At 38.8% G+C, this 26,791-nt stretch overlaps 1 protein-coding gene across 2 annotated transcripts; it reads left to right on the forward strand.

Annotated features, from left to right (window-relative positions):
- Positions 1-1,130: 1,130 nt before the first annotated feature.
- Positions 1,131-26,578, forward strand: xylt2 (xylosyltransferase II). Of its 2 annotated transcripts, none has more exons than XM_058770413.1 (11): positions 1,131-1,345; positions 13,203-13,725; positions 13,819-13,994; positions 15,947-16,149; positions 17,629-17,709; positions 20,148-20,364; positions 20,592-20,768; positions 20,993-21,249; positions 21,872-22,067; positions 22,529-22,862; positions 23,293-26,578. In XM_058770413.1, exons 1-11 carry the CDS (start codon positions 1,214-1,216, stop codon positions 23,613-23,615), a joined length of 2,619 nt encoding a protein of 872 aa, XP_058626396.1. In that variant the 5' UTR covers positions 1,131-1,213; the 3' UTR covers positions 23,616-26,578. The 2 variants fall into 2 exon arrangements, with proteins under 2 accessions (XP_058626396.1, XP_058626397.1); XM_058770414.1 differs by having other exon boundaries at positions 23,296-26,578.
- The last annotated feature ends 213 nt before the right edge of the window (positions 26,579-26,791 follow it).

Consider the following 26,791-nt stretch of genomic DNA (forward strand, 5'->3'; position numbering starts at 1 on the left):
ATATTCATGAGCTTGACCTTCATCGTAGTAGGAATCGTTCATGTTGTGGTCAGGAACATGTGAAATAAAGTCAGTACAGTAGTGATTTGTTTATGTGCTGGCAGGGAAATACATAAATAAACACTCTCTTTTTTAAATGAAAGAATAATAAATAAAATCTATCATATGACAGACTTTCTACACTACATTCCACGCGTAGCGGTTGTCTTGGAGACGGGCAAGACTTTGCGCTTTTAAAGTGCGCCGCCCAACGGCAGAATACAACTTCTACACGTGAAAAGCCTTTTTATTAGTATTTAGACGTTCATTAATTCGTCTTTTTCACACTAATATTTAAGTTCTTTCTTTGCAGACAATCATTTAATTGATTTAATCGAGACTTGTCATAGCACTTGCGTATCATTGCTCGTTTGTTGTTTTTGATTGCTTCTATTGTCATCGTTTTTAAGTCGCTTTGAATAAAAGCGTCTGCTAAATGGCTAAATGTAAATGTAAATGTAATAAAACTCCCTGCTGATAAGAACATCTGATGATCGGGAAGTGAGACAGGCCTGTAACACAAGGAAAACTTGAGTGATTCGTGCATTAACTGTTTATTTATTATTTCTTTGTGAGTTTGTGAAAATGTTTCAGAGCTTTGTGTAACTTACTTTTTTTTTTTTTTTTTTTTTTTAAGTATCTCTATCTCAAAATATTTATTATTTTAATGTATTTTATTTGATGTCTTTTTGTACTATTGATTCTTGCTCCTTGTGTTTTTTTCGCCCTCATTGTTGCTATTTTTGTTGTGAGTATAATCATTATTATTCAGGTTGATTATTCGTATTATTTATGGTGGATGTGCCTTATGTTGTTAGATGTTCCCTGCCTTGTTGTGTGCCATTTGCAATAAAAAAAATAAAATTAAATGAAAATTATTCTACATCATTTTCTTAAACAATCGTGAATTTGTGAATTATGTGCTTCAAATATTATAATTTTCACGCGGGCAAGCAGCCACCTGGTCATTTCTCCTCTGAATATGAATTGAGATACTGACTCTCAATTTGATTCAGTTGAATCAGAATCATTTGCTTAAAAGACTCTGAACCACAATGCTTTCTCAAAAGGCACTGATCGATTCACCGTCTGATTCACAGAGTCGACTCCCTCCGAGTGAGTCACTCGCGGCTAACGTGACTCGCTGCTGCTATATGCGATTCACGGGGGAAAGATGGTCGCGAGTACCCGTGTACAGAAGCTCCTTAGACGGTATAAACTCGCAATCGCGGCCGGTTTAACGATCTTGCTGATCCAGGGACTGGTGGTATGGAGCCTGCGGAGTCTTGAGGAGGGAGAGGCTGAGGTAGGTGCTGTTTCATGCGGGCAAATCTGTTCTCCGTGCCTCAGTTACGCCGTTTGATCTGAGGGTTTCTGATAGGCATGCTAAGCTAAGCTAAAGCCGTCAGTCAGTCCCATTGGTTGAACTGTTACTCCAGTAATAGCGTCGTCGAGTGTTAACAAACGCGTTTGTTGCTTTCTCGGAGAAGGTTATAGTATATAAAACACACAAACAATGCAGTTGTTTTGATCAAGTGTTGTGTTGTCGATCATTTAGAGAGGGTTGTTTTGACCGGCGTCAGGTTTTAAATGACCAGACTGACTTCACCCATAACAACTCTATGATGGCTTTGAATCAAAACTTAGTGAGCTGTCTACGTAGGCAGAATTTTTTTGGTCATCTTAGTATCAAAACCTAGAGAGCTACATGTATAGACCACATTATATTCAGTTAATCTGCCCACATATATTATAGCATTTTGGGCTTCGCTGTGTGAGAATCTAGTGAACCTCCTGTCTATTGCAATCTTCCTGACCATTACAGTATAGGGCTAAAATGAATTGTCCAACCTAGACAGCATTTTAGAGTACCGTAGGTCTCTCACTAGGCTTTGAGATTATAATACACAAAAATGCTGGCTACACAACTGAAAATAAAAGCTTCTAAAGGGAGTTTTCTAGAAGAACCACTTTTGGTTCCCTAAAGAACTTTTAAGTGAACAGTTCCTAAAAGAACCATTTTCTTGGTCGATACTAATACTAATGAAGATGCTAATGAAGAACCTATATTTTTAAGTATATCAAGGCAACTCATGTTGCGTACGTTTTTATGCCGTCTAGAGTTCACAGCATTATGGAGCATTATAGCCTTAAATTCTAGTCAACTATCTTTTTAGAATAAAATCGCTGTTGACTCAGAATGTGCATTGTGATGCCAAAATTGCTGTCTAGATAGGGCGCTTGCTAAGTTTTGAAACTCTAATTGAGTCCTGGTGAATTCCTACAATGTGATCTGTATGGAAACATATCAACAACTGATACACAGAACTATTTTTTTCTTTTTCATTAATCCATTTCACTTGTATGTACATCGGAATATGTAGGAAGAGATCTGTCACCACTTGTGTTTCATTATGTCTTTAAGTTATACTTTAATTCTGTTGCCTCAGACATGGTTTGTAAACTGCTGTCAGTGAAATGAACCATGTGTGACTGCTTTGCGGCTCTCAGACGACTGCAGCTTAAAATGTGGCGTAGTGTTTAAACATCTGAGGTGGCTCAAAGCCCAGCTGGGTTGATTCAGGAACGGTAATCATTGTGCCCTTGATCAAAACACTTAACCTCAGGTTAGTCCAGGACGACTGGCCCAGAAATAAGTGAACTGTAACTGTAAGTGAACTTAGAAGAAGCCTGCATAACTAATAAGTCAATAAATAACTGTCTGCTGTTCAAGGACTCTTGAGTAATAGGTGAACACATTTGAGAAAGGTTACGAGTTGTGACGAGTATCAGGAATGTGCTGTCGTGTCTGGATTCCTGCTCCGTGTTTTAGTTCACTGCTGTCATCCTGCGTCAAACAGATTCCCTACATGATCTATGAGTGTATGAAGAGTCTTAAACTCAAAGGTCAAGTAGTTGTGAAGTCTCCTCTGCTCAACAAGACGGCATTTATGTAATTAAAAGAGTGAAAACAGTAAAATATTACAATTAAATTTTTTTTTAACCTTTACCGACAGCTGAATTTTCAGCATCATTACCGCAGTCTTCAATATCACATGATCCTTCAGAAATCATTCTGATATGCAGATTTGCTGCTCAAACCTTTCTGATTATTATCACAGTGTTTATATTTTTGTGGAGATTATTTCGTAAATAGAACATTTCTTTTTAATATTTTGTAACTTTATAAATGCATTTACTGTCATGATCAATTTAAAGGATTCTTGCTGAATAAAAAAATCATTTCTTAAAAACAAAAACATTCCAAATTTTTGAACAGTAGTTTATAAAGTGTCCTTTACTGATGGTACTGACTTAACTCTTACCAATTTTTTAACTTATTCTCTCAAGACCTTTACTATTGATCTTTCTTTACGGTTTATTTAAGTCCTCATTCACGTTAGTGGACAAGGTAACTGATAAACATGCTTACATACTCCATTTATGGTCTGAAGATTTGGTTGAGATGACAGTGGACTGTATGAATGGAGTTCTGCCACCCTGAGAAACTCCCAAAGTGTCTGTTGTGGGACGTTTCACATGTTTGCGTGAATGCTTTCCTGCTGTCTCTCTCCTAATTGGCTCTCATGGGAATGAAACCTACCATGTGTCTCTTTCTCTGTGCTGATACTCTGTAGTGGACACCTACTGCACATATTACAGCTAAACTGTTGCAATATTCTCTAATTCAAGAGAAAGTGCATGTTTGATTGCTAAAGAAGCCTTTCTTTTCAGTGGCCATTCTTCACTGAGTGTTACCGTCCAGGTGTACAGCCCAGCAAGTATGTGCCATTCAGCCCCAAGGTGTCCTAATATCAGCTGTCGTCGTTGCTCAAGCGAGAGTCAGGCTGCAGAATCTAAAGCTCACAAGAGGACTTAAACCCAAAGTATACTTCAGTTTGGTGCAAGCAGTTCGCATATGCTTAACTAACACACAACTGAATGACTTCTGACTGCTTTGTTTGTCTGCAAATTGCTGTTTGTGTGGACATAATGACCTGAACCCACTCAGAAATAATGAACCTTTACGCACTAGTCGACTAACTGATTGTTTGGTGACAAGTCAACCGTCCTAACTGATCCCTGCACAAGAAGTTGTTCTTATTCCAACCACAGCACATCTGCAGGCTTCCCTGACCTCTCTCTCCGAGTCTCAGTGTGATGAAAGAGGCCATTGATTTTGCTGCCTTTGGTGTCTGAGACTGGAAGAATGAGTTACTGCAGGTCATGTGATGTTGCAGTGACCTGTGCTGCTTACAGAGGGATCAGAAGGAATTTAACGATTCCTCTTTAACGATTCAGGTTCCTTAATGGCCTTATTTAGTACTTTTAGGAAAGAAATGTTTCTTATCACATTTACTGCCAAATGATGATCAAATTCAGAACAGGTATCACATTTAGAAATGTAATCCAACAAATGGCCTTAACTTCGTTTCAAATGTCAATCCAGCTCATTAGAATAATTTGTTCAGGTGTCAGTCCTGTACATTTCACACTGCAGATTCAGGGAAGATGTTGTACTGCTACATTAATACCGCTATGTTTCCATCCATTCAAATTTTGAGGCATCGCTTAAAAAAAAAAATCACGGGATGGAAATGTTAAAATGTGAATAAATCTTTAAATGTGCACAAGAACTTGTGCACTTAATTGTAGATATTTTTTCTTCACTAAGAAAACATGCAGATAGTCTTTGATGGAAAGGCACTTACTAAATAATTTATTAGAATCACCAAAAAAACCTCGACACTCGGGCTACGTCTACATTAATCCAGATACGTTTGAAAATGCCATTTTCATTTTCAAACGCTCTGTCCACACTAGCGTTTTAAAGCATTTTCCAAAAGGTTCTTATCCACACTGAAACGTCAGAAATCATTAATGCACATCTGTAAAGCCTCAAAAAGCTCACTGAAACGATACAGACGGAACAGACTTGATGCGTTGTCATGCAGTTCTTCTAGCAGATCATTTTATTTAGGAAAATATCTCATCATTCACTGCTGCGTTCAGGTCGCACACACTCACGATTGTATGTCTGATCTAAAACACAACTGCACTCATGTTTTCCCGCAAACAGCAATCACAAGTAAATTTTCTGTCATCTTTTCAGGACTGTAGCAATAGTGTGAAAGTGAATAGCACGTAACAGGCACAATAGACATAATTAGTAGGGCTGTGACGGTGCCAGATTTTTACCACCATGGTGGTAATAGACCAACTACCGTCGGTAGCGCAGTATTATAATTTATATTAATTATATAGCTAGATAATTTAAATATAAATTTTTGAAACACAAAAAATAAATAAGGCTTAAACATCTATTAACAAAAGGCATGTTTATTTTAGCACTTCCGTCACCGTGAGTGAACACGCAGCCTGCACAACACTAAAATAAATATCAAAGAAATAATAGTTAAATTTGTAGCCTAAATAAGAAAGATCAAATTTAATTTTATCGCATTTTATTTCAACCACCATATATTCGCATAATTTTTAAATATTACTATTATTGTGTCGTGAAATGTAGTTTTGAAAGTATTTCGGGCGAGAATGTAGTTGTTTAAAACTCAAATCTGCGGTTTATTTATAAAGACTATAAATAGTGCTTCGCCGATTTCAGAGACGTGAGCTCCACACGATCACCGGGCGCTCAGTGCTCATGTTTCCTGATGAGAGCAGCCTCACCTCGGCTAGTCCTTCTGACATTTGTCGCTGCCTCTGATGTCTCTGTAGTGGTTAAACATGAGATATAATTCGTTTTGGGTAAATCTAACAGGTAATCTTTGGTCTTTATTCTATTAATCTGTTAATATGTTAAAATTAAAAGAGGCAATACTGTAATGAATGTACGTTCCCTGAACTACATTTCTGAGGCTATTAATATGTTTAAATGAAAACGAAAAGAGGCAGTGGTGTTTGATACCATATTTCATCTTATTGTAAGGAAAATTGCAGTAGCCGAGGCGAGCTGACTGACGTTATCAAGTATGCTGCTGTTTGCAGGATTACCGGACTCGCATTGTCCCGTCCGCGGGAGTTCACACTCCCGAACTTGCGAAGTCTGAACTACTATGGACGCAAGTCAGATACTTGGTATCTTGGTATTGAGAAACGCTCGCAGACCTACGTCACCAGACTATTTGCTTAATCTTCTCGGTACTAGACCGCGATGGAAACGCAGACAGCAACAGGTCTGGGGGGGGGGGAAAGTTCTTGGGACAAATTGTTCCAGGTCATTTCAAAGCGGCTATGCTTTCCCAATAAGGTTCATAGCTCAACACGAAATTAATTTGCTGAATGCAGAATAAACTGGATTTTGCCACGCTGGACACTGGACGCAACAGTTGCATTAAAATCACTTGAACTTTGTGTCAGTACGTCATAAATGTAACGAGGCATCAGTTTACTTTTAGAGGATTTGTCGTGTCGCGCCTCATCCAGTATAGACGCCATCACTGATTATAATAGATTCTATTGTATTTTGTTGTGCCGTGCCACGCCACGCCGCTCGTGTCCGTTACACTTGCAACTTTGGATGAAAACATAGCTACTGTCTGATGATTATTTTGGGCCAGTTGAAATCAAATATTATAAATAAAATGATAACTATAGCTATACGTTTTTTAATTATCTCTCTAATTCTGAGAATAACAATAACAACATAGGAGGTTTTTTTTTTTTTTTCACCTTAATGAATGACTAAAAACATTGGCAACCATTCAAAACCTGCTCAATTTCAAAGAGCTCAGACATTTAAAATGTCAGATTACAAAACTGCAGTGTGCATTTATAATAAACAACATTATTGTCCATTGGTGTGGGCGATAATATAGTTATTGTTCTGAGAGTAAATGGGCCTTTAGTCTTGTGTTTTGTCCACACTGACATTCAAAGGCACATTTGAGAATTATTTAATGGAACAAAATGTCATGAAAATAATTTGCTTCTAGAATTTTTAGACCAGCTCTGAATACGATTCATTCATTTGTTCAAACTTCTATACCAAATGTGTAAGTTGCATCCAGTGTAGATCCATTTGTGACAACAACTCCTCAAACTTCCCTGTTTTGTGGGTTATTTTTGAGTGTATGAAGTAAACTCCGGTGAGAGGCAGTGTGCAGACAGCTGTCATCTGATTGTCAGCTATGAGATGTTGTTAATGTTGCCCTTTATGCTGTAAGTTTTGTGCAATCTTGTGGGTATAAAATACTTTCGTTGGCAAACTAACAGCCTAGTACTTTACACAGCACACACAAATATTGGGATAAAATGGCCAATTACAGTTACATTGCCCTATTTTGCTACTAATTCTAGGTATTAAATGAGTTATATTTATAAATATAAAATATTTTAGATAAATATAAGTTATACTATTTCTAATCATTTATATACTCTGTATGTTCATTTGTTTCACTGAGCTCACTGCAGTGTATTTTGGAATTGCCTTCTCCACAATGCTGCCTTCCTTTCTGAACTAGTCTATACTGCCTACATACTGTAGGCAACTCACTGTGTTTAGAAGCAAAGCTGTTGTTCGTTTTGAAACGACTGAACTTGAAAGTCCAAACAGCTCCTGATAATGAGGCCTGCTGGTGCTGTATGGTCTGACACTGGTCTAGGGCTGCTGGTCATTCCTCTTCCCACAGTCCATTGTTTTTGTGTGTGGGCAGCAGACGTGTGGCATAGACCCAGACTTGCTGTGTAATGTGCCTATAGCAGGAAGTGCTGGGAATTGCTTGTTATTCCTCCCTCTCCCATTACATACTTCCAGAGCCACATCAGCATGCCACGCGAAGTTGTGGTTAGCTTTTTTCTTTGTTTTACCACTGGATGTTTTTTTTTTTTGAAGAGTCTTTTTGAGTTTTTGTTTTACATATACACTCGTTTTGGTAACATTAGCAGCTTGTCTCTAAAGCCCAAAGTATACTTCGGCCGTCCATGTTGTACAACTGTCCGCATAACGTAATTTTCGTCATTGGATGTGTCCGCGTACAACAGCACACACGCGAGGCAAATGTTGAGACTGGATGAATCTACTAGGTAGTACTGCGCATGTGTTGTACTCATCAATTTGCGCCTCATGCGGGTTTAGTATACTTTGAAAGCTGTGCGGACACGGCCACAGTGATAGAAATATAGTGATAAAAGCCAAAAATATTAAATGTCGTGGATGAATATTTACTTAGTAATCCACGATTTTGGAGAGGGAGGTCAAAATGGCAGTTTTCAGAGCCAAATTACAGGGGGGTAAAAATGACTTCAGAAAGATGGTAGCATTGTAATGTTACTTTTACACAGATATTGGTAGGCGTATTATGTGTATACGCGCGCTTCAGTGTAAAAAAAAAAAAAAAAACGCGCGTCTCTGCCATTCATTCATTCACACATACAGAGGCTGTTTCTCAAACGGAAGGCTGCATCCTCCAGAGGTCGCAGTTGTAGGCTGCATACGTCATCAGGCCTGGTTTATTTCAGTTGACTGAGCATTACATTTGCGAGTCAAAAGCATATTACAACAATTTACACTTAACTAAGAATAATGGTCAAATTTATAACCATTAATATTAGGGCTGCACGATATATCGTTTCAGCATCGATATCGCGATATGCACATCCGCGATAGTCACATCGCAGGATGTGCGATTTTTAGTATACTGACCGTTATATTTATACTGATCGTTTTCGCGACAGCTATAGGATCACGCCACCCCGCGACGCACTGTCTTCACTGGACGCGAAAAAGCGACCGTTGCAAATCCTTTGAACTTTGTCTCAGTACGTCATAAAAAGAATGAGGGATTTACTCGCAAGGATTTGCCGTGTCGTGCCGCATCCAGTGTAGACGGCATCACTGATTATAATGGGTTCTATTGTATTTTGTCAGCGCCCTTTGTAGACCCGGTGAGAGCCACTCAGATATATGTGAACATTGAATTCCATTCAGTTCCGTGTCTATATTTGTGCCTGAAATGACACATAGGCGCGAAACTGTCAAAATGCATAGGCGAAGGTAAAAAATTGATAAAGAAAATGGATAGTATAGGCTCACAGCAGTTTAATGTTCCTAAGGCTTTCAGTGTCATGAATGTTAATCAAACAGCAAAACACAGAGAAAAATCACTTTTGTAGCTTTAACAGATTTATTAGATTTAATTTATACAGTGTTGTTTTACATTTGATTATTCAACCAGTATACCTGAATACTGTTAGACTTACTGGAAAAAATATAAAGCACTGTTATATCCTTGTTCTATTATATTTATCTATGTTTGTAATTTGTTCAGTTTTCTATGCTGATTTACTCAACTACAATATAGAGCTTTTCAAGTCATCTGGAGTTTTTTTTTTTTTTTCATATCGCAATATATATCGCAGAAATACAAAATATCGCAATGTGAGTTTTTTCCAATATCGTGTAGCCCTAATTAATATACTAAAACAAGATCTTCTTTGTGACGTATGCAGCCTACAAATGCGACCTCCGGAGGATGCAGCCTTCCGTTTGAGAAACGGCCAGAGACTCGCAGAACATGCGGGATTCATATCTGAATCGACTTTTGCGGCTTAATATTTACAGATACTAGTCCATGTCGCGATTTGATTAAAGTGTGACGACCTACTTTTGATTAATTCATCCAAACTTTGACAAATTCCGTGACATTCCGTGCTAAACTGTAAACTCCGTTTTTATAACTGGATTCCGAATTCCGTCCGCGTTTTCTGCATCGCGGAAATCATAGGTCCGTACGCGTCAAGAACCGGGTTGACCGGGTACTCGGTACCACCGGTACTTAAAAAAACCTAGTACCGTGACGTTTTCATTTTTTTAGTACCGAAGTACCGGGTCTTTTGACAACACTAGTTAGGACGATATTTGGCCGAGATCTGGAATCTGAGGGTGCAAAAAAATCTAAATACTGAGAAAATCGACTTTATAGTTGTCCAAATGAAGTTCTTAGCAATACATATTACTAATCAAAAATTAAGTTTTGATATATTTACAGTAGGAAATTTACAAAATATCTTCATGGAACATGATCTTCACTTAATATCCTATTGATTTTGGCAATAAAAGAAAAATTGATAATTTTGACCCATTCAGAGTATTTTTGGCTATTGCTACAAATATATCCCAGCGACTTAAGACTGGTTTTGTGCTCCAGGGTCACACATAATGTTGAAACTAGAGCTGGATCTCATTTACTTCCATCAAAGCAACTGCATTGAACACACCTGTCTGAGTGCCATAAATATTATTTTTTCAAAGTTTGCGTGCCTATAACTCAAGAAGTATTAAAGATATCGCAATATGATTTTAGATTCAAGTTCTTAATAAACTTTTCTTTTGGAACATTAATTTTCAAGATCCTACATCATTCAGTCCCAGAGATATGGGGATCTCAATGAGGCTCCATGTCCAGATTGAGCACAATGTGTGCTAGTGAATAACGACAGGCATTATTTTGTCTGTCACCAAAATTAGTAGCATACGTGAGTGATTTACTCTACTTGCAGGTTTTTTTTTTTTTAAACATGTAGAATGCATGTGCACTAAACAGATTTTGCGTTTCGCATTATTTTCTCCACCGTGGTGCCATAGAGACTATTTCTCCCAAATATATTTAAGCTAAAGTATATAAAGTAGTTGGCATTCCTCGCTGACTTGGTTATTGGATGACTAGTCCACCATCTGAATATGGATAAAGTAGGTTTTTTTTAGCAAAAACCTGGAGAATCCACCAATGATGAGACTAAATTTAGCGCGAATTACAGAAACGCTGTCAAAAGCTTCTTCATTTGGCTTCAAGCTGCGTCAGTGCTGGGACAGACGCCCAGTGCCATTGGGATTTCAGTGAAATCGATGTCTGGTGCTTGGGCTGTGTTGAGTCTAACAGTAAGAGCTGTCCTTGCTCTGATCTTATTTTCACATTATCATGAGTCTCTTGTTGAGCATTACACTGAGATGTGTGCAGTCATGTGCTCATTTGGGTTCGCTGAGGAAACATGTATCATAATGGAGTTGTTTAGGATTGTGTGGCCACATGCCTCAAGTCATTGTGTTTGCGCTCAGCACTGGAGTATCACTGGCAGGTGTGCTGATAAGGCTTTTATCATGCTCTTCTTAGGATTGCTTCGCTCTGCACACACCAGTGTTTAGGACTCAGTGTTCGCACTGTCATTCAGCATGTGATGAAATCGGTTTGTTCAGATTGTGTTGGGTATGTGTACATCAGCTGCCATAGTAACAACTTCAACATCAGTAAAGAGTCAACTTTCTTCTGCTGCATATTATATGGGTCAAAGGCAAAAAGGGGGTTTGAAGCATCAAAACAACAAAAGTTTAATACAGCTTGGAATTTTTTCTTCTTCGCAGATTAGAATGTCATTTAATTTAATTAACAAAATAAAAATTCTGAACAAAAAAACATACATTTTTGCCATGATTTACAGAAGACACCCACTAAAATGTTATTCAGTGTAACAATAGTTAATATACCGAAAAGTCTTGTCAGGCATATTTAGATCAAGAATCATTAGATGACATTAAAAGACTCTATTCAAAGGGATAGTTCACTGAAAAATGGAAATTCTGTCATTAATTACCTGTTAGACCTTCGTTCATCTTCAGGACACATATTAAGGTATCTTTGAAATCCGAGAGCTTTCTTGACTCTCCATAGACAGCAGTGGAACTGAAATATTCAAGGCCCAGAAAGGTAGTAAGGACATTGTTAAAATAGTCCATGTGACATCAGTGGTTCAACTGTAATGTTATGAAGCTATGAGAATACTTTTTGTGTGCAAAGAAAATAAAAATGATTTTATTCAGCAATTAATTTCCCCTGTATTATTCTGATATTATTTTCATTTATATTTATCACATAGTATTATGCAGCAATATTTACCATGCTTAGGTACTGATATTCATTTTTTGATTCGATTATGATTCTCAAGCATTTAGGTACATGTCCATTTTTCTTAAACTCTAAAATATACAGGAAACCCTCTCACTTGGTGCATTACTGTAATATTTACAGATTAATGTGAACAGCAGAACTATAAAGTTGCAGTTTACTTTTAGATATAATTACCACTGAGTTTAATACAAAATCTAAGTTGTATACAAACATATTGCATGCAAGTATGTTTTTATGTCAACTTTCTAATGTTATAATTATGTTTCTACATCAAATTGTTGTTGAAATATAAACACAGTGCAAATATTTAGCAGATTGCTCCTTTTTAGAGTTAATTTAACTATCGAGCTATGGACAGTTGGACACTGAATGGCATTCCTGAGGTAAATGTAATATTGTACACAAGCTGTTTTATTGGTGTCTTTATGCATTCGAAACACTGAGTGATTATGACACGATACATTTCAGCAAGTTGTATTGTTTCTATAAACACCTTCTGATGTTCATTCATGTGTATTTTGTACTGTAACTAGTAGTAGATGATCGTTCACATGCTGCTTGAAAAGAGTTGGCTACAGTGATCTGACATGCCAAATTAAGGAGCACCAAAACTATACTTATTGTTCGAATTGCGTAAAAATTTGAATAGACTCAAAAGTAACAAAGAACAATGCACAATTCAGTTAGGGGATTGGGGGCATGCTACAAATAATGTTTTGTGACATTTTGTTCATGCATCAACTGAAATCAGCATAGACTAAAAGATCAATCTTGGGATTTAAGAATCAATATCAGTTCATTAAAATGAATATTAATTAAAATTGAGAGACCAATATCACAGTCTAAACCCAATAACTCTTGCTTAATGCAGTAAATCTTAATGCTCCTAAAATATGCCACTGTAAGATAATGGCGCTGAGTGTTTTTCTGTGTTGGCCAAGCTCTCACCCAAACCTCCTTCTGTGAGTCCTCATTACATACCTCTGATTCCCGCCACTAAACGATGCTAAAAATAGCCACGACTGGAGCCAGGGAGACAACAAATGAGAAACAAAGCAAACACGTTGTGCCCCTGGGTACCTTGAAACGTCAGCAAGTTTGTTCTCGGAGTGTGAATCATCAGTCTGTTCTAAAACAGACTTCCTCCTCTGAGAATAAAGTTTGATCCTATTTTCTCATTTGCGCTGATGAGGAGGGATCTGGTATCACGCCTCTGATTTATTTACCCTGTTCCCTTCTCAGCGGAAACACAGGCGGTCGAAGTTGCCCGACCACAATGGGCAGGAGCAGAAGATGGACCCTGTGGCCTTTGAGAGGCAAAACTCCCTGTCGGGGGCGAACCATGGCCAGCCGAGGCAGCACCAGGATCAGCCTGCCGTCACCACCATTATCAGAAGGGGGTCTAGATGGAGAAACAAGCCCTCTTTGAAGGACAAGAATCTGGGCGGGCCGGAAGATGGAGTGGTGGTAGAAAAAGCCGCTCATTATGATCCCTCGAGCAGCCGTAACTTCAGCGAATCACGGGCAGGGGAAATGGCCAAAATCCATCTAGTAGCACCTGGAGAGCCGGGCAGCGTTGAGGGTGCTCCTCAAGTCCCAAACAGTGACTTTGTGCCCAAATGTGAGATCTCGGGCAAGGACGCCCTGTCTGCCCTCCACCGTGCAGGTTCACGGCAGTGCAGACAGGAGATCGCCAACATCGTGTGCCAGCACCAAGCAGGACAGCTCATGCCTCAGTCTCTGCCTCAGTTTTGCCCACAGCATGGTAACTGCACTCCTTCAATCATTATATCCACATCCAGTCATGCTTCAAATTTGACATGTAGAATTTGTTCGTTTTCTCCCTGTCCGTCTTTAGTGATCTCCAGTGCGGTCCAGCATGCAGATTTCACTGTCACTGACCTCTCCAAGGTGGAGAACCCAGTCAGGGTGGTTTTCATGCTGGTGGTTCATGGACGAGCAGTCCGACAGTTGAAACGTCTCCTCAAAGCCATCTATCACAAAGACCACTTTTATTACATCCATGTGGACAAGGTAAGTTAGAACCCAACAAATTTTTTTTCCCCATTAAGATACTCACTGGAAACAAAAATTTGCTCAGCATTTGTATGCGTCTAAGAACAGCCTCATAAACCATAAATTCTGTATAACAAGGGTCTCGGTTTGAGCAATTGTTTTTGCTGCAAAATCCAGCCATTTCAGTAGGAGTTTCGAGTGAAGGTGAAATATTTCCCACACAGATTTCACCACGTTTAAGTTGGTCATGTGGGTTTGCCGCGTTGACCAACAGAAAGCTGGCTTCTGTGCTTCATACATTGCTACATTATTAACAATAGACAATTTAACATTTTCTGGCTAGGTTTTGCTGAAATTTCCCTAACATGACTGCAACTTAAGTCAAGAACAACTGTAATTTGTTGAGTCAATTCTAATTGAGAACTTGTGAGTTCAAGACTGAATTGTGAGTCTTTTTGAAAGAGCCAATGAAAAGCTGGCTCATAAGAGTGGGGATTTGCTTACATTGTTTGCTGTGTAGAAACAGTGGGTAGATGTGTTGCATTTGAAGAGCATGACATTTACTTTAGACTGCTGAAATAGAAATCACTGTAGATTCAGCAGTGGTGAAATAAGAATTAACATTTTAATGCCAACACCGGTTTCAGATTTATTTATTTTCGTGAAAATTGAGAACTGCTTTCCTAAGTTAAATTCCAGAGCAAACAACTATGAGAAATGGGTTATACTATAATAAGTGCTAAAATATGCTTATTTTCTGTCATAAGGAGTGGTTAGTGTCCTCAAGGTTAGGTTTCATATAGGAATGCACCAAAAGTTTTGGTAACAATTTAGTATAGGGACCGATTCTCACTATTAATTGGTTGCTTATTGGCATGCCTGTTATTAACATACTGGCTGTTTGTTATTACTTATAAAGCAGATATTCTGCATCACCATATTCTACATCCCTAATCCTATCCAATACCTAAACTTAACAACTACTTTACTAACTATTAATAAGCAGCAAATTAGGAGTTTATTGAGCCAAAAGTCGTAGTTAATGGTTTGTCAATAGCGAGGATTTGACCTTAAAATAAAGTCTTACCAAATTTTTTAGCTTCCAAAAGAAAATCTGGTAGCACTTTATTTTACAGTCCTGTTCCTCGTGTACATACTATGTACTTATTGTAGTAATTACAATAACTAGGAACTAACCTACTGAACCTACCCCTAACTAACCCTACCTCATGTAGTTACCTGAGTCTGTATGTTATTGTCAAGTCACCCCAATTACAGAGAGTTTATGTACATTTATATTTCACACAATATATATTTTTTTAAATTAGCATTGGTTTCAGGTTTTGGCTCAGGCTGTCCAGAATGCTTGGTTTCGGTTGAGGTTTTGGATTTTGATTCACTGCAAACCACACCAGTTCAAGCCAACCATAGTCCAGCCCAAGTTATCATGGGCTAAAGCCAGTTTGACCCAAAATGAACTGAACAGTTCCACACCAAATGCTTTAGTACTCTTAAAAACAGCCCTGTGGATCTGAGTTTTGATTTGAACTGAAGTGTTAGAGAAGGTCAATGGCCATCAGCTCACATGCTGGAGAACAAAGACGTGTGTGTAGAGCTGAAGTTTGTCAGCCTGTTGCTGGAGGAGCACTTCTCTCACACCCTGATACGATTTGGCACAACATCTGCTCAGTCTCTTCCTCTCTATAAGCCTGTCTCGTCTGATTCTAGTGTTTCATTTGAAGCTATTTCAGGTTTTAGCCTCTTAAAATTAAAGTCTTTCAGAGCTAAACTGAATTCCTGACAAGAAATCTACCCGTTCCCTGCAGCAGAAGCTGACTGCTAGAACTACACTACTGCAGTAACGTGATTGAAATATTTAATGAATCATTCACCCAAAGGTGAAAATTCTTGATATACTCATCTTCAAGACCATTGGTGATGATTGAAAACTGTTATATTGTGCTTTGCAGCGTTCAAACTACATGCACCGGGAGGTGCTGCAGATGGCGGAGCTCTACCCCAATGTGAGAGCTACACCCTGGCGCATGGTCACCATCTGGGGCGGGGCCAGTCTGCTGAAGGCCTACCTGCACAGCATGCATGACCTTCTGTCCATGCTGGACTGGAAATGGGATTTCTTCATCAACCTCAGTGCCACCGACTTCCCCACCAGGTCAGCATCTCCTTAGACAGGGCTCTGAAAGAAAAAAAAACTAAAACTGGATGATAAAATCAGTTCTACTGCAGTTTTTTTGAAGTCATTAGTTGACTAGTCATGGGGTTCCCAAACTTTTGTCAACTGAACCTATTAGACACAAAATATTTACTTTAAGTTTACTTTAATCAGATCAGTCATTTGAAAACAGCGTGAGTGATTCAGCTGTAGTGCTTCCTCTCTCTTTGACTTTCTCTTCACATCGGCGCATCTAGAGCTGCACACTGCGATACAAGACTTTAGCTCACGTTTCAGTAGAGTTGACACAATTGTCAGTTTCCTAATCGGTCATTGTTGCATCATCACACAAATGTATTATTTCCACATCTTTTTAAGTCATTCGGCACTCGCGCTCTCCAGAGGCGCTTTTCTGTGCACTCAGTCACATCCAAAGCACGCGCTGCGAGTACCAAATTGAGTTTGCAAGCAAATCTTGTTACACTTAAGTGGCCAAATACACACAAAATGACGTCAAAATGATCATCCTGGCGAGTATCCTCATAAGCACTTAAGTTGTTTATGTGCATATTATGTATAGGCATATGTATTTTAACAGTTTCAATAAAACCATGTAATTACTATGCGCATGCGTCGTGGGACTCATGTCGAAGACTGACACAGAAGAGAAGAAATTGTTGAATAAAGTTGTTTTTTGTTTTCTTTGCGCACACAATATTCTCGTAGCTTTATAAAATTACAGTTGAATCACTGATGTCACATGGACTGTTTTAACAATGTCCTTTACCTTGAACCTATCATGAGCTGCACGTCCATATTTCATGATTACAGTTTTATTAACATGGATTGTGCAGCCTTTTTTACTTTACATTAAATTCTGTTAATTATTATCTTTTTAATAACTCAAAAATCCCCTCACGAACCCCCGTTTGGGCAACCCTGGACTAGTCAGTTGGATGAAGCTATTTCAAAAGGTTGTTAGGATGATGTCTTCAGTACTATCTTCCTGAAGGAGGCAATCCCAAAGTGCATTGCTGTGAGGTCAGTGAAAAAGCATGAGATGGATTGATGATACTGATTTAAGAGATGCATATGGAGGAACCTTCCCTTGAGCTTGTGTCTGAAGATGTCAAGTCAGAGCCGCTCTCATTGCGTATTAGCATGATGATGCTTGCAAATCGGTCTCTTTCTCTGCAATCTGTTTCGGGAGGATTTCTCTAACACATCAGAGCCTTACAATTTCACAATCCCTCCAGCTGTTGATGCTTTTTTTTTAAAGCAAGCTAAATAAGCCAAATCGGTGTACATGGCCTGATGCACATGTAAGACGTTGATACCGACCAAATCCTGTCAGCAGCAGATAATTCCTTCCAGATGAAGACGTCACCCACGCCACCCTGCAGTCAGCACTGGGTTTCTGACATAATCCCTCGTTTTTATCTCTTCTCTTCTCTCCTCTCTCACTATCATCTAAAACAGGACCAACGATGAGCTTGTGGCTTTTCTCTCCCAGAACCGTGACAAGAACTTCCTGAAGTCTCACGGCAGAGAGAACGCAAGGTAAACTCATTTTAGATTCAACTCTGAGGTTATTTCAGGTCGGGTTACTAGTTCTGATATGCTGTCTGCATCTAGGGATGCTCTAAATGCATCACAGATTATCTACTTTGATTGTGGGTGGGGATTATGCATATTTGTTTTTTTGGATCAGAGTGAATTCATTTATTGAAATGTTTGAATTCATTCACAGAATGAATCAAACTTATTAATTGAAGCATCTCTGTTTTGATGCTTTCGTACTCACAAATCATAAGACTTCAGGAAACTTGATGTCCAAACAATATGCATTAAATCATTGTTCTATTCATACTGTTGCCTAATTATGCACAACAGTTAAATCATTTTTAAAATAAATTAATATTCTTATTCTGGACACATTACATTTATTAAAATTGACAATAAAGACATTGTTACCAAAAATGTTTTGTTTCAAATAAATGCTGTTTTTCAAACTTTAAATTCATCAAATAATCCTGAAAAAAATGCATCACATTTTCCACAAAAATACGAAACTGCATAGCTTTTTTCAACATTCCTAATAAATCAGCATATTTGAATAATTTCTGAAGGATCATGTGACACTTTCAGCTTTGCATCACAGGAATAAATTACATTTCAAAATATATTACAATAGAAAACAGTTATGTTTTAAATTGTAATAAATTTTTCACTGTTTTACTGTATTTTAGATCAAATAAATGCAGATTTGGTAAGCATTGGAGACTTAAAATATATATATATATATTTATTTAAAAAATCCCTCTATTTTTAGGTCCATGATAAATAAGGATATCTGAGACAATGAAAAGCAAAATATAGTTTTAAATTGTGTCTAATTATTAGTGCTGTCAAAGTTAACGCAAATTCATTTTAACAATTAACGCGCGATTAATGCAGCGCGCATTCTCTGTTTGACCCATGGCCTAGCCTGTAGTTGGAGATTGGAGTGTTGCCAACTTTGCAGACCCCTTTAGTGACTATACCCCCCTGTGCATCTGCTCTGTTCAGGGAGTGACGGAGAGGAGCAGCGCTTTGTTAAACACAGATATTATGTTGCTTCTCTAATTTTACATGCAAGTATAGCCGAAATGACAGCACAGCTATTGTCATTATCTTGTGTGTATTTGATTTCATCAGACGATGATGTGTACTTGTTTTTATCAGTCGATTATCAGGATTTTTGTGCAGATTAACATCTTGGAAGGGAGAGCTGGTTATGGAGTCTTAAGGCCAAAGCATACTTCGGATGTCCGTGGACTTTAATGGGTCACGTTTCAGTCACTATTTCATATTCATTCCGTCGTCTGACAAGAGAAACAGTCAAATTTATCAGTGAAAACAGTTTTATTGAGAATTTAGCTGCATCAAAATACAGTATGTGGACACAGAGGCAAACAAATGTAATAATAAATAATAAATGTACATTTTGCATGTTCAGAAGAAGTGAGCTGCCCTGTCCTGCATTTTTGCACAAACCTGCACAAACAGGTTTGTGTAAGTAAATTGCTCAGTGTAAAGAAAGAGAATTAAAGGGAACCTGGAACTTGTTTTTTCATGTGTCTAATAGACATGAACAAGTTATTTGAAAAACATCTATGACCTTTGAAACATGTCTAGTCTTCATGCTCTATGTTGACTATGGTTTCAATAATTATAAACATACATTTGCATAAAGCATCCATATTTGTCCATGCCCATGTTGATTAGAGTATTAAAAACTTGAAAAGTATTCATTTAAGGTAAATTTAGAACAAATAAAAATGTGCAATTAAGTTGCGATTAATCACGAGTTAACTCATGACAATCGTGTGATTTAATCGCGATTAAATATTTTAACAGCCCTACTAATTAAGAAATGAATCCTTGTTTTCATGTTGCTTTCATGAAGAAAAAAGAATGATTTATTGACAAGTGGTGTAATGAAGTAATAACCTTTACCTTACACCGAAAAAATGCATTTTCAAAAGGTTTTCAAATACATTCTTTACAAAAATATTGAATATTTTAATCATGAATATTATAATTTTATTTGAGTTTGCCACTTGAAAATAAACTTGCACTATCCTTGCCATGCCTAAAAATAAAACGGTAGATATTTTTTTTTATATAACTCACTAATGCTTTACACACTGGTCTACAAGTGTCCTCTGTTATCATTTCCTGTTTGGTTGGTTGGCTTACTACAATGATTTGGATTTGGAGGTCAATAATAAAAGACTCTGCCAAACTACTTTTTAAGATTTTTTTTCTTCTTTCTATTAAGAAATTTTGGCCTTTTATTTTAAATTTTAAATTTTCTCCTCCTGTCACTCATGATTTCAGGATAGTTACACCGTCTTGACACTTTTGACACGCCTCAAATAAATAATGCAGCCTAACTAGCCGTGACGGTGTTTATCATAACATCAGTCACCACCCTGCTCTCTCCTGTCACTTAGGTTCATTAAGAAGCAGGGTTTGGACCGCCTGTTCCACGAATGTGACAACCACATGTGGCGTCTAGGCGAGCGCACCATCCCCGAGGGGTTGGAGGTGTCAGGAGGCTCGGACTGGTTCTCCCTCACGCGCAAGTTTGTGGAGTATGTGGTAAACTCAAAGGACGAGCTGGTGACGGGGCTCAAGCAGTTTTACACCTACGCTCTTCTGCCTGCTGAGGTACTGGACTAATAAAATAAAATAATAAAAGATGATATGGCCCATTTAAAGAAGCAGGATGAATCACTGTTATTGTTGTGTATTAAATCTGGTTGAATCATAAATTCATGTCTGTTAATGTGATACTCCATGTTAATTTTATTTAATTGGCACAGCAGTGAGCTGTAAACATTAAGTGCTGTGTCCCTGAGGGTATATTAAGTAATTCCTCTCTGTCTGGTTTTCAGTCTTTCTTTCACACAGTGTTGGGAAACAGCCACATGTGCGATACTTTGGTTGACAATAATCTGCGTGTGACCAACTGGAACCGGAAATTGGGCTGCAAGTGCCAGTATAAGCACATTGTGGACTGGTGCGGCTGTTCACCAAATGACTTCAAACCCTCAGAACTCATCAGAATACAGGTCAGTGAACTGTTAAGTGATCCCTGCAGATATAGTGAGTCAGAAGCCACACAATATTGAAACGATCACAGTGGGCCTCTTTCACTAACTGTGCATATGAACAATGTGTACAACGTGCACGCTATTATTAGGGAATGGAACCAGTGCCTTTCTTAGCAAATTGCTTTTTCTTGCTAGATCATAGATATTGACACCACCTCAACCCCTCTTTTCTCCTATGACAGCAACTAACACGGCCCACGTTCTTCGCACGTAAGTTTGAGTCCACAGTGAACCAGGAGTCTATTGAGATTTTGGACAATCATCTGTATGGGCAGTACCCTCCGGGCACAGTGGCACTGAAAGCGTACTGGGAGAGCCTATTCGAGCAGGCTGATGGGGTCTCGTCCCTCAATGATGTGGCCCTCACGGCATACTCCTCCTTCTTTAGACTGGGCCTCCATAAGCGGGAGACCACTCAAAGCAGTTCTGAGGCCTGCAGGTGACAGTCCCATCCATCCAATCCATCCCAATTTGTTCCCCCCAATCCATCCATTCTTCCAGTCGGTCCCTCCATCCCTCATATCCATTGCTTAAATCCTCGCCTCTATCCAGTCCATCCCAATCATTCTATCCCATCCCATCCCTCCATCAAAATCCCTCTTTCCATCCCAATCCATCCCTCCTTCAGAATCCAACCTTCCATACCAATTCATCCATCTATCTAATCCATCTCAATCTTTCTATCCCATTCCATCCCTCCAGCAAAATCAATCCTTCCATCCCAGTCCATCCATCCATCCATCAGTCCATCTCAATTCCTCTATCCCAATACATCCCTCTATCCCAGGGCTGGGCAACTTTGGTCCTGGAGGGCCACTGTCCTGCAGAGTTTAGCTCCAACCCTGATCACTAGAAAGCTACATATGTTTGATTTGGGTTGGAGCTAAACTCTGCAGGACACTGGCCCTCCAGGACCGAAGTTGCCCAGCCCTGCTCTATCCCAATCCATCCATCTATCCAGTCCATCTTTATCTTTCTGTCCCAATCCATCCCTCCATCTCAAACCATACATCCATTCCTCCAGTCCATCAGATGATTAATTTGATTGTTTTTACCCACAGGTTTGAACCAATTGGCTACCCCGTCTCTGTGCACCTCTATTTTTATGATGACCGTTTCCAGGGTTACCTGGTCAGGCAGGAGGTGCAGAATGTGGTGACCAGGTCCCGTGAAATGCTGGAGGTGTGGGCTGTTCCTCAAGCAACTCTGCAGCTGGAACACAACCTTCATGAGTTTGAGCGCCTCAAACACCTGGAGGTGAGAAGAACAGGGAGATCATTGTAAATTATTTGGTATACTTAAGTCACAATATAATGGACATAGCGACAGATTATTTCTTCAGTATTGTAACATACATTGGCATAAAATGGATTACTGGAAAAAAAAAAAAAGAGCAGGGACTTTTTCTATACTTTGGCTGTAGACTGGATAGAGGCAGATCTGAATGCGAGCTTGCCGTTAATTGTAAGGAATTGTTAGGAAGGGGCAGGGTTTAAGAGGCTAAAATATTTGGAGAAGTATGTCACCACATCGTTTATTGTTTTACTGGAAGATCCAGTTGTGACGTTTTAATTAAACATTATAAAGTAAAAAAAAATGAAATGCATACATGAAACATTTACAAAAAGAGAAAACAAAACGTACGATTAGAGAATAGAGTAAATTAATTCTGTAGTTCTTTTAACATCGTATATTTTGTGCATGCTGTTTTGTACCAGGTCGGAACCGAGTGGGACCCAAAGGAGCGAATCTTCCGTAACTTCGGTGGTGTGATGGGACCTCTAGACGAGCCGGTGGCAGTTCAGAAGTGGGTTCGTGGACCCAACCTGACAGCCACCATAGTGTGGATTGACCCAGCACACATAGTAGCAGCTTCCTATGACATCAGCATAGATGTTGAGGCAGAGTTTACGCAATACAAGCCACCGCTTCAGCGCCCCCTCAGGCCTGGAGTGTGGACGGTGCGTGTGCTGCGGTTGTGGGAGCGTGTAGCTGAAGCTCGGTTTCTGGTCATGCCTCTGGCCTTCAAGGGACGTGAGCCCCTGCGCACAGGTGAGACATCAATGTGAAATATCATTACAATTTAAAATAACAGTTTTCTATTTGAATATATTTTAACATATAAGATGAATTTTCAGTGTCACATGATTCTTCAGAAATCATTCTTATATAATTTGCTGCTCAAGAAACATTTCCTATTATTAACAATGTTGAAAACATCCTGCTAAATATTTTTGTGGCAACCATGATACATTTTTTTCAGGATTCATGTATTTGTAATGGAAATCTTTTGTAACATAAATGCCTCTACTGAAACTTTTGGTCAGTTTAATGTGTCCTTGCTAAATAATTAATTTCTAAAAAAAAAAAATCTTTTGAACAGTATTTTTCTGTATATTCAGATTTTATTTAATTATATAAAACAATATAATATTTTAAGCAACATTGTTACTAGTGTTTAATGCTCTTCTCTTCTCTTCAGAAGACCATGGTTGGGTACACGCAGGTCCACCAGGTAACGTGTATTTGGAGCAAAGCTTCCAGCAGCTCGCCCACGTGTTGAAGCTGCCGCCCAGTGAGCCCGCCCTGCAGGAGGCGCAGAAGAAGACCTCCCTGGTGGGGAAGCCACTGGAGGCCTGGGTGGACAGCTCTGTCGGGGCATTCTGGGTCACGGGAGACATTTGCTCTGAGCAGACCTCCTCCTGTCCCACCATAGGGCTCTGCACCAAGACCTCTTGGAGTTCCTTGTCCTCGGACCCCAAATCAGAACTGGGGCCAGTCAAAAAAGACGGTCGCATTAGGTAGCCTTGCAAACTCGAACAAATGGAGCAGTGTACCGAAGGCCCTGAAGAACAGTCCACAAGAGTGATGTTTACGACTCGAGGTCTTTAAGACCATCCCATTACTAGTCAAGGCACCTTCTGTTGAGGGCGGGAACTGGTTGAGGGTGAATCTACGAGAGAAAAAAACGTTTAAATTTGCACAAGAAGACTGCCAGAAGTGGACATGTGTGAGTCTTGCTTTTATAAATCAATGTTCAGATGTCATCTAAATGCGTTGTTACAAGGTTCGGAGTCTTATTAGCACATAGTTTACGGTGTGGGTTTATGATACAAAGACCCAAATCTCAACGATTTTACACTTTTATTCTTTGTTACGAAAAAAAACTGTGCACATTATTTTCCTCTGTAAAACAGTGGTCAAAATTGGTATTTGAAGCTGTTGGAGGCAAGTGGCTGGAGTCCTCTGGCTGTATCGCTATGCTTATTTTGAAGCATTAATATCAAAACTTCAGAAGCAGATTGAAGAAGTGCACTTTACTGTAAGACAAAGCTCCCCCTGATTGGCTGTCTCAGCAGAGGAGGCGGAGCTTGTTGAATCGTCATGAATTTCTGCCAATGGATTGATACGTTCTCTCACTTGACGTGATTCAGCTGCTCGGAGACGCAGCACTGCATGGAATCATCGCATACAGCAACAAAACAAACACTTAACGAACGCCGTCCGTCAGGAAACAAGAGTCTGAGTTTCGTAATACTGTGACTTTATGTCATCGTTGAATATCCTTTGAGTTGAAAAACGCCTCATCTGGAGGACCTGCTTCGTCCGTTACTACAGCGTTTGCTCAGCCACACACAAATCGCAAAGTACGAGGACGTGGATTGAAATATTTGAGACTGCCTGAAGATCTGACCCTGCTGAAGATCAGTCCGTGATCTGTCGCTCATACATACACTTGTGCTTGTATATCGTGTTACAATATTTCACACTTAATTCTGGTCTTCCACGAGTTTGGTTCTCAACTACGAATAATTTTTAACACTCTTTCTTGAACTGAAACTGGTGTAGAACAACACAAGAGCTGGAGACTTCAGTTACACTAGCTGCTCCAATGTACACATGATTTAAAGGAATATTTCACATAATCATGTCAATCTTTTTGACTTTCTTCTGTGGAACACAAAAGAAGACTTTACAAGTAATGGTCAGATGATTGCATGAATGGAAATGACTTGAGTCTTGAGAAACAAAGTTATTCTCTGAAAATCTCCCCCTCCTCTATATCTTCCATTTCCATATTTAAAGCTACCACTCTATGTAAAATTATGAGACGCAAGAGCCAATGACATTTGGTGTCACTGGATGGAAACCCGTCAAAATATCTTTTAGTTTTCTTAAAGCGCACATTTCTGAAAATTAAGCTAAAAATCGAATGCTTCCATCTGTGTTTAGTTTATGCACATATCACCCGTTTCCATTGAGGATTGCAAAATTTGCATTGAAAACCCAGCAGTCAATGTCAAAACAAACCGCCAAGATTGAACATGCAAAAATGCAAGATTTCAGAGTTATGATGGAGAGGGCTATTTTCAGTCAGCAACTTAGTTCAACCAAAAATGAAAACTCTTGTCATCATTTACTCGCCCTCATGATGTTCCAAAGCTTTAAGACTTTGGTTTATCTTTGAAACACAAATGCATTTTTAATGAAACCTGAAAGATTTTTGTTAATCCACTGACAGTCCATTCAACCAAAATCAAACCACTTCCGCATTGATCTCCGATACATGTTTAAGGGAGAAATGCACTCCGTAATGCATTCTTACTGATTTCTTTCAGCTGTGGTATCCAAAACATTCACACGTTAGCACCATCTTGAAAAATAAACCAAACCCTATAGCAAAATCAGCTATATAACGTATAATAACATTTTTCATACATTGTTTTTTTGCACACACAAAACAAATAAAATTGGGATTATACCACTGCAGTCACTGGGATTACTTTTATGATGCCTTTAATTACCTTTTTGAAGCTTGAAAGTGTTGGTTGAATGGAACTTCAATGGAGGTTTCATTAAAAATATCTTCATTTGTGTTTTGAAGATGAATTAAAGTCATACAAGTGTGGAATGACGTAAGTTAATATTCTAATTTTGAGTGAGCTTCAGTCTGTTCCCCACACAAAGCTATCGTATAGCTTCAGAAGATTTAAAATGGTGTGCATGAGTCAAATAGACTTGAGGTATTTTTGTGCTTTTTAGAGCTTCAGCAGCTTTTACGTTCTGCTTCTTTTTATGTTCCACTGAAGAAAGAAAGTCATTCGGGTTTTGGCACATGATAACAGAATTAAAATTTTTTGGAGTGAGCTGTCCCTTTAAATTCAGAATACAGTTCAGATTGGAAAAGATCAGTCTCTGTTTTAATGTCATAGCTGGTTGTTACTGTTTTTAACCACCCACGTTTGTCCATTTATGTGTGCTGTTTTGCTTTCTCGCCTTCCAATGATGACACTAGGAAGCATAAGTTCAAACAAATGTGTCTTGTGCGACATGCTGCTTTTATTTGGCATATACAATGCTTCTTTTACGGTAGATTTTAAGTGCCCCGTGTTTCAAAGGGGCTGTTTCAGGTTCAGAAAACTCTATTCTTTTGTGTTTTAGGTTTAAAGTGTCCTTTTTCTCTTCATGTATGTGCTTCGGTGAAGCTTTTGCGGTATCAAAAGAAATAAGTGAAATTGGGATATAGAGAACGAATGTCTGAATGAATGCTGTTTTTGTATTTAAAGTCATATTTTAACCTGTCTGTGAGAACTTGAGAATGCTGCTTCAGCTTTTGTTTTACGTTCATCATTAGTCTCACCGGGTCTCTGTGGGGTGTGAACACCAGTCTTAAACTGAAAGTTCGAGACACATTGAACCCGAGCCTTTTTAGGGCCGATGGGCAGCAACAGATGACACATGATGGCACAATAAAGATGTGAAATCAAGTCACATTGTCATGTTTTATTTATTTGTTGTATTATTTATTTGTGTTATTCGATCAAAAATACGGGGGGGGGGAAACAGTAATATTGTGAAATGTTATTGCAATTTCTAATATTGTTTTCCTATTTTAATATACTTTAAAATAGAATTTATTTCTGTGACGCAGCACTGAATTTTCAGCATCATTACTCCAGTCTTCAGTGTCACATGATCCT

The sequence above is a fragment of the Onychostoma macrolepis genome, chromosome 03 (genome assembly GCF_012432095.1).
Source record: "Onychostoma macrolepis isolate SWU-2019 chromosome 03, ASM1243209v1, whole genome shotgun sequence".
NCBI lineage: Eukaryota > Metazoa > Chordata > Actinopteri > Cypriniformes > Cyprinidae > Onychostoma > Onychostoma macrolepis.

Coding starts and splice junctions, on each gene's coding strand:
- xylt2 (XM_058770413.1), top strand. CDS start 1,214: ATGGTCGCGAGTACCCGTGTACAGAAGCTCCTTAGACGGTATAAACTC. Junction 1,346..13,202: donor TTGAGGAGGGAGAGGCTGAG/GTAGGTGCTGTT, acceptor TTCCCTTCTCAG/CGGAAACACAGGCGGTCGAA. Junction 20,769..20,992: donor CAGAACTCATCAGAATACAG/GTCAGTGAACTG, acceptor CTCCTATGACAG/CAACTAACACGGCCCACGTT.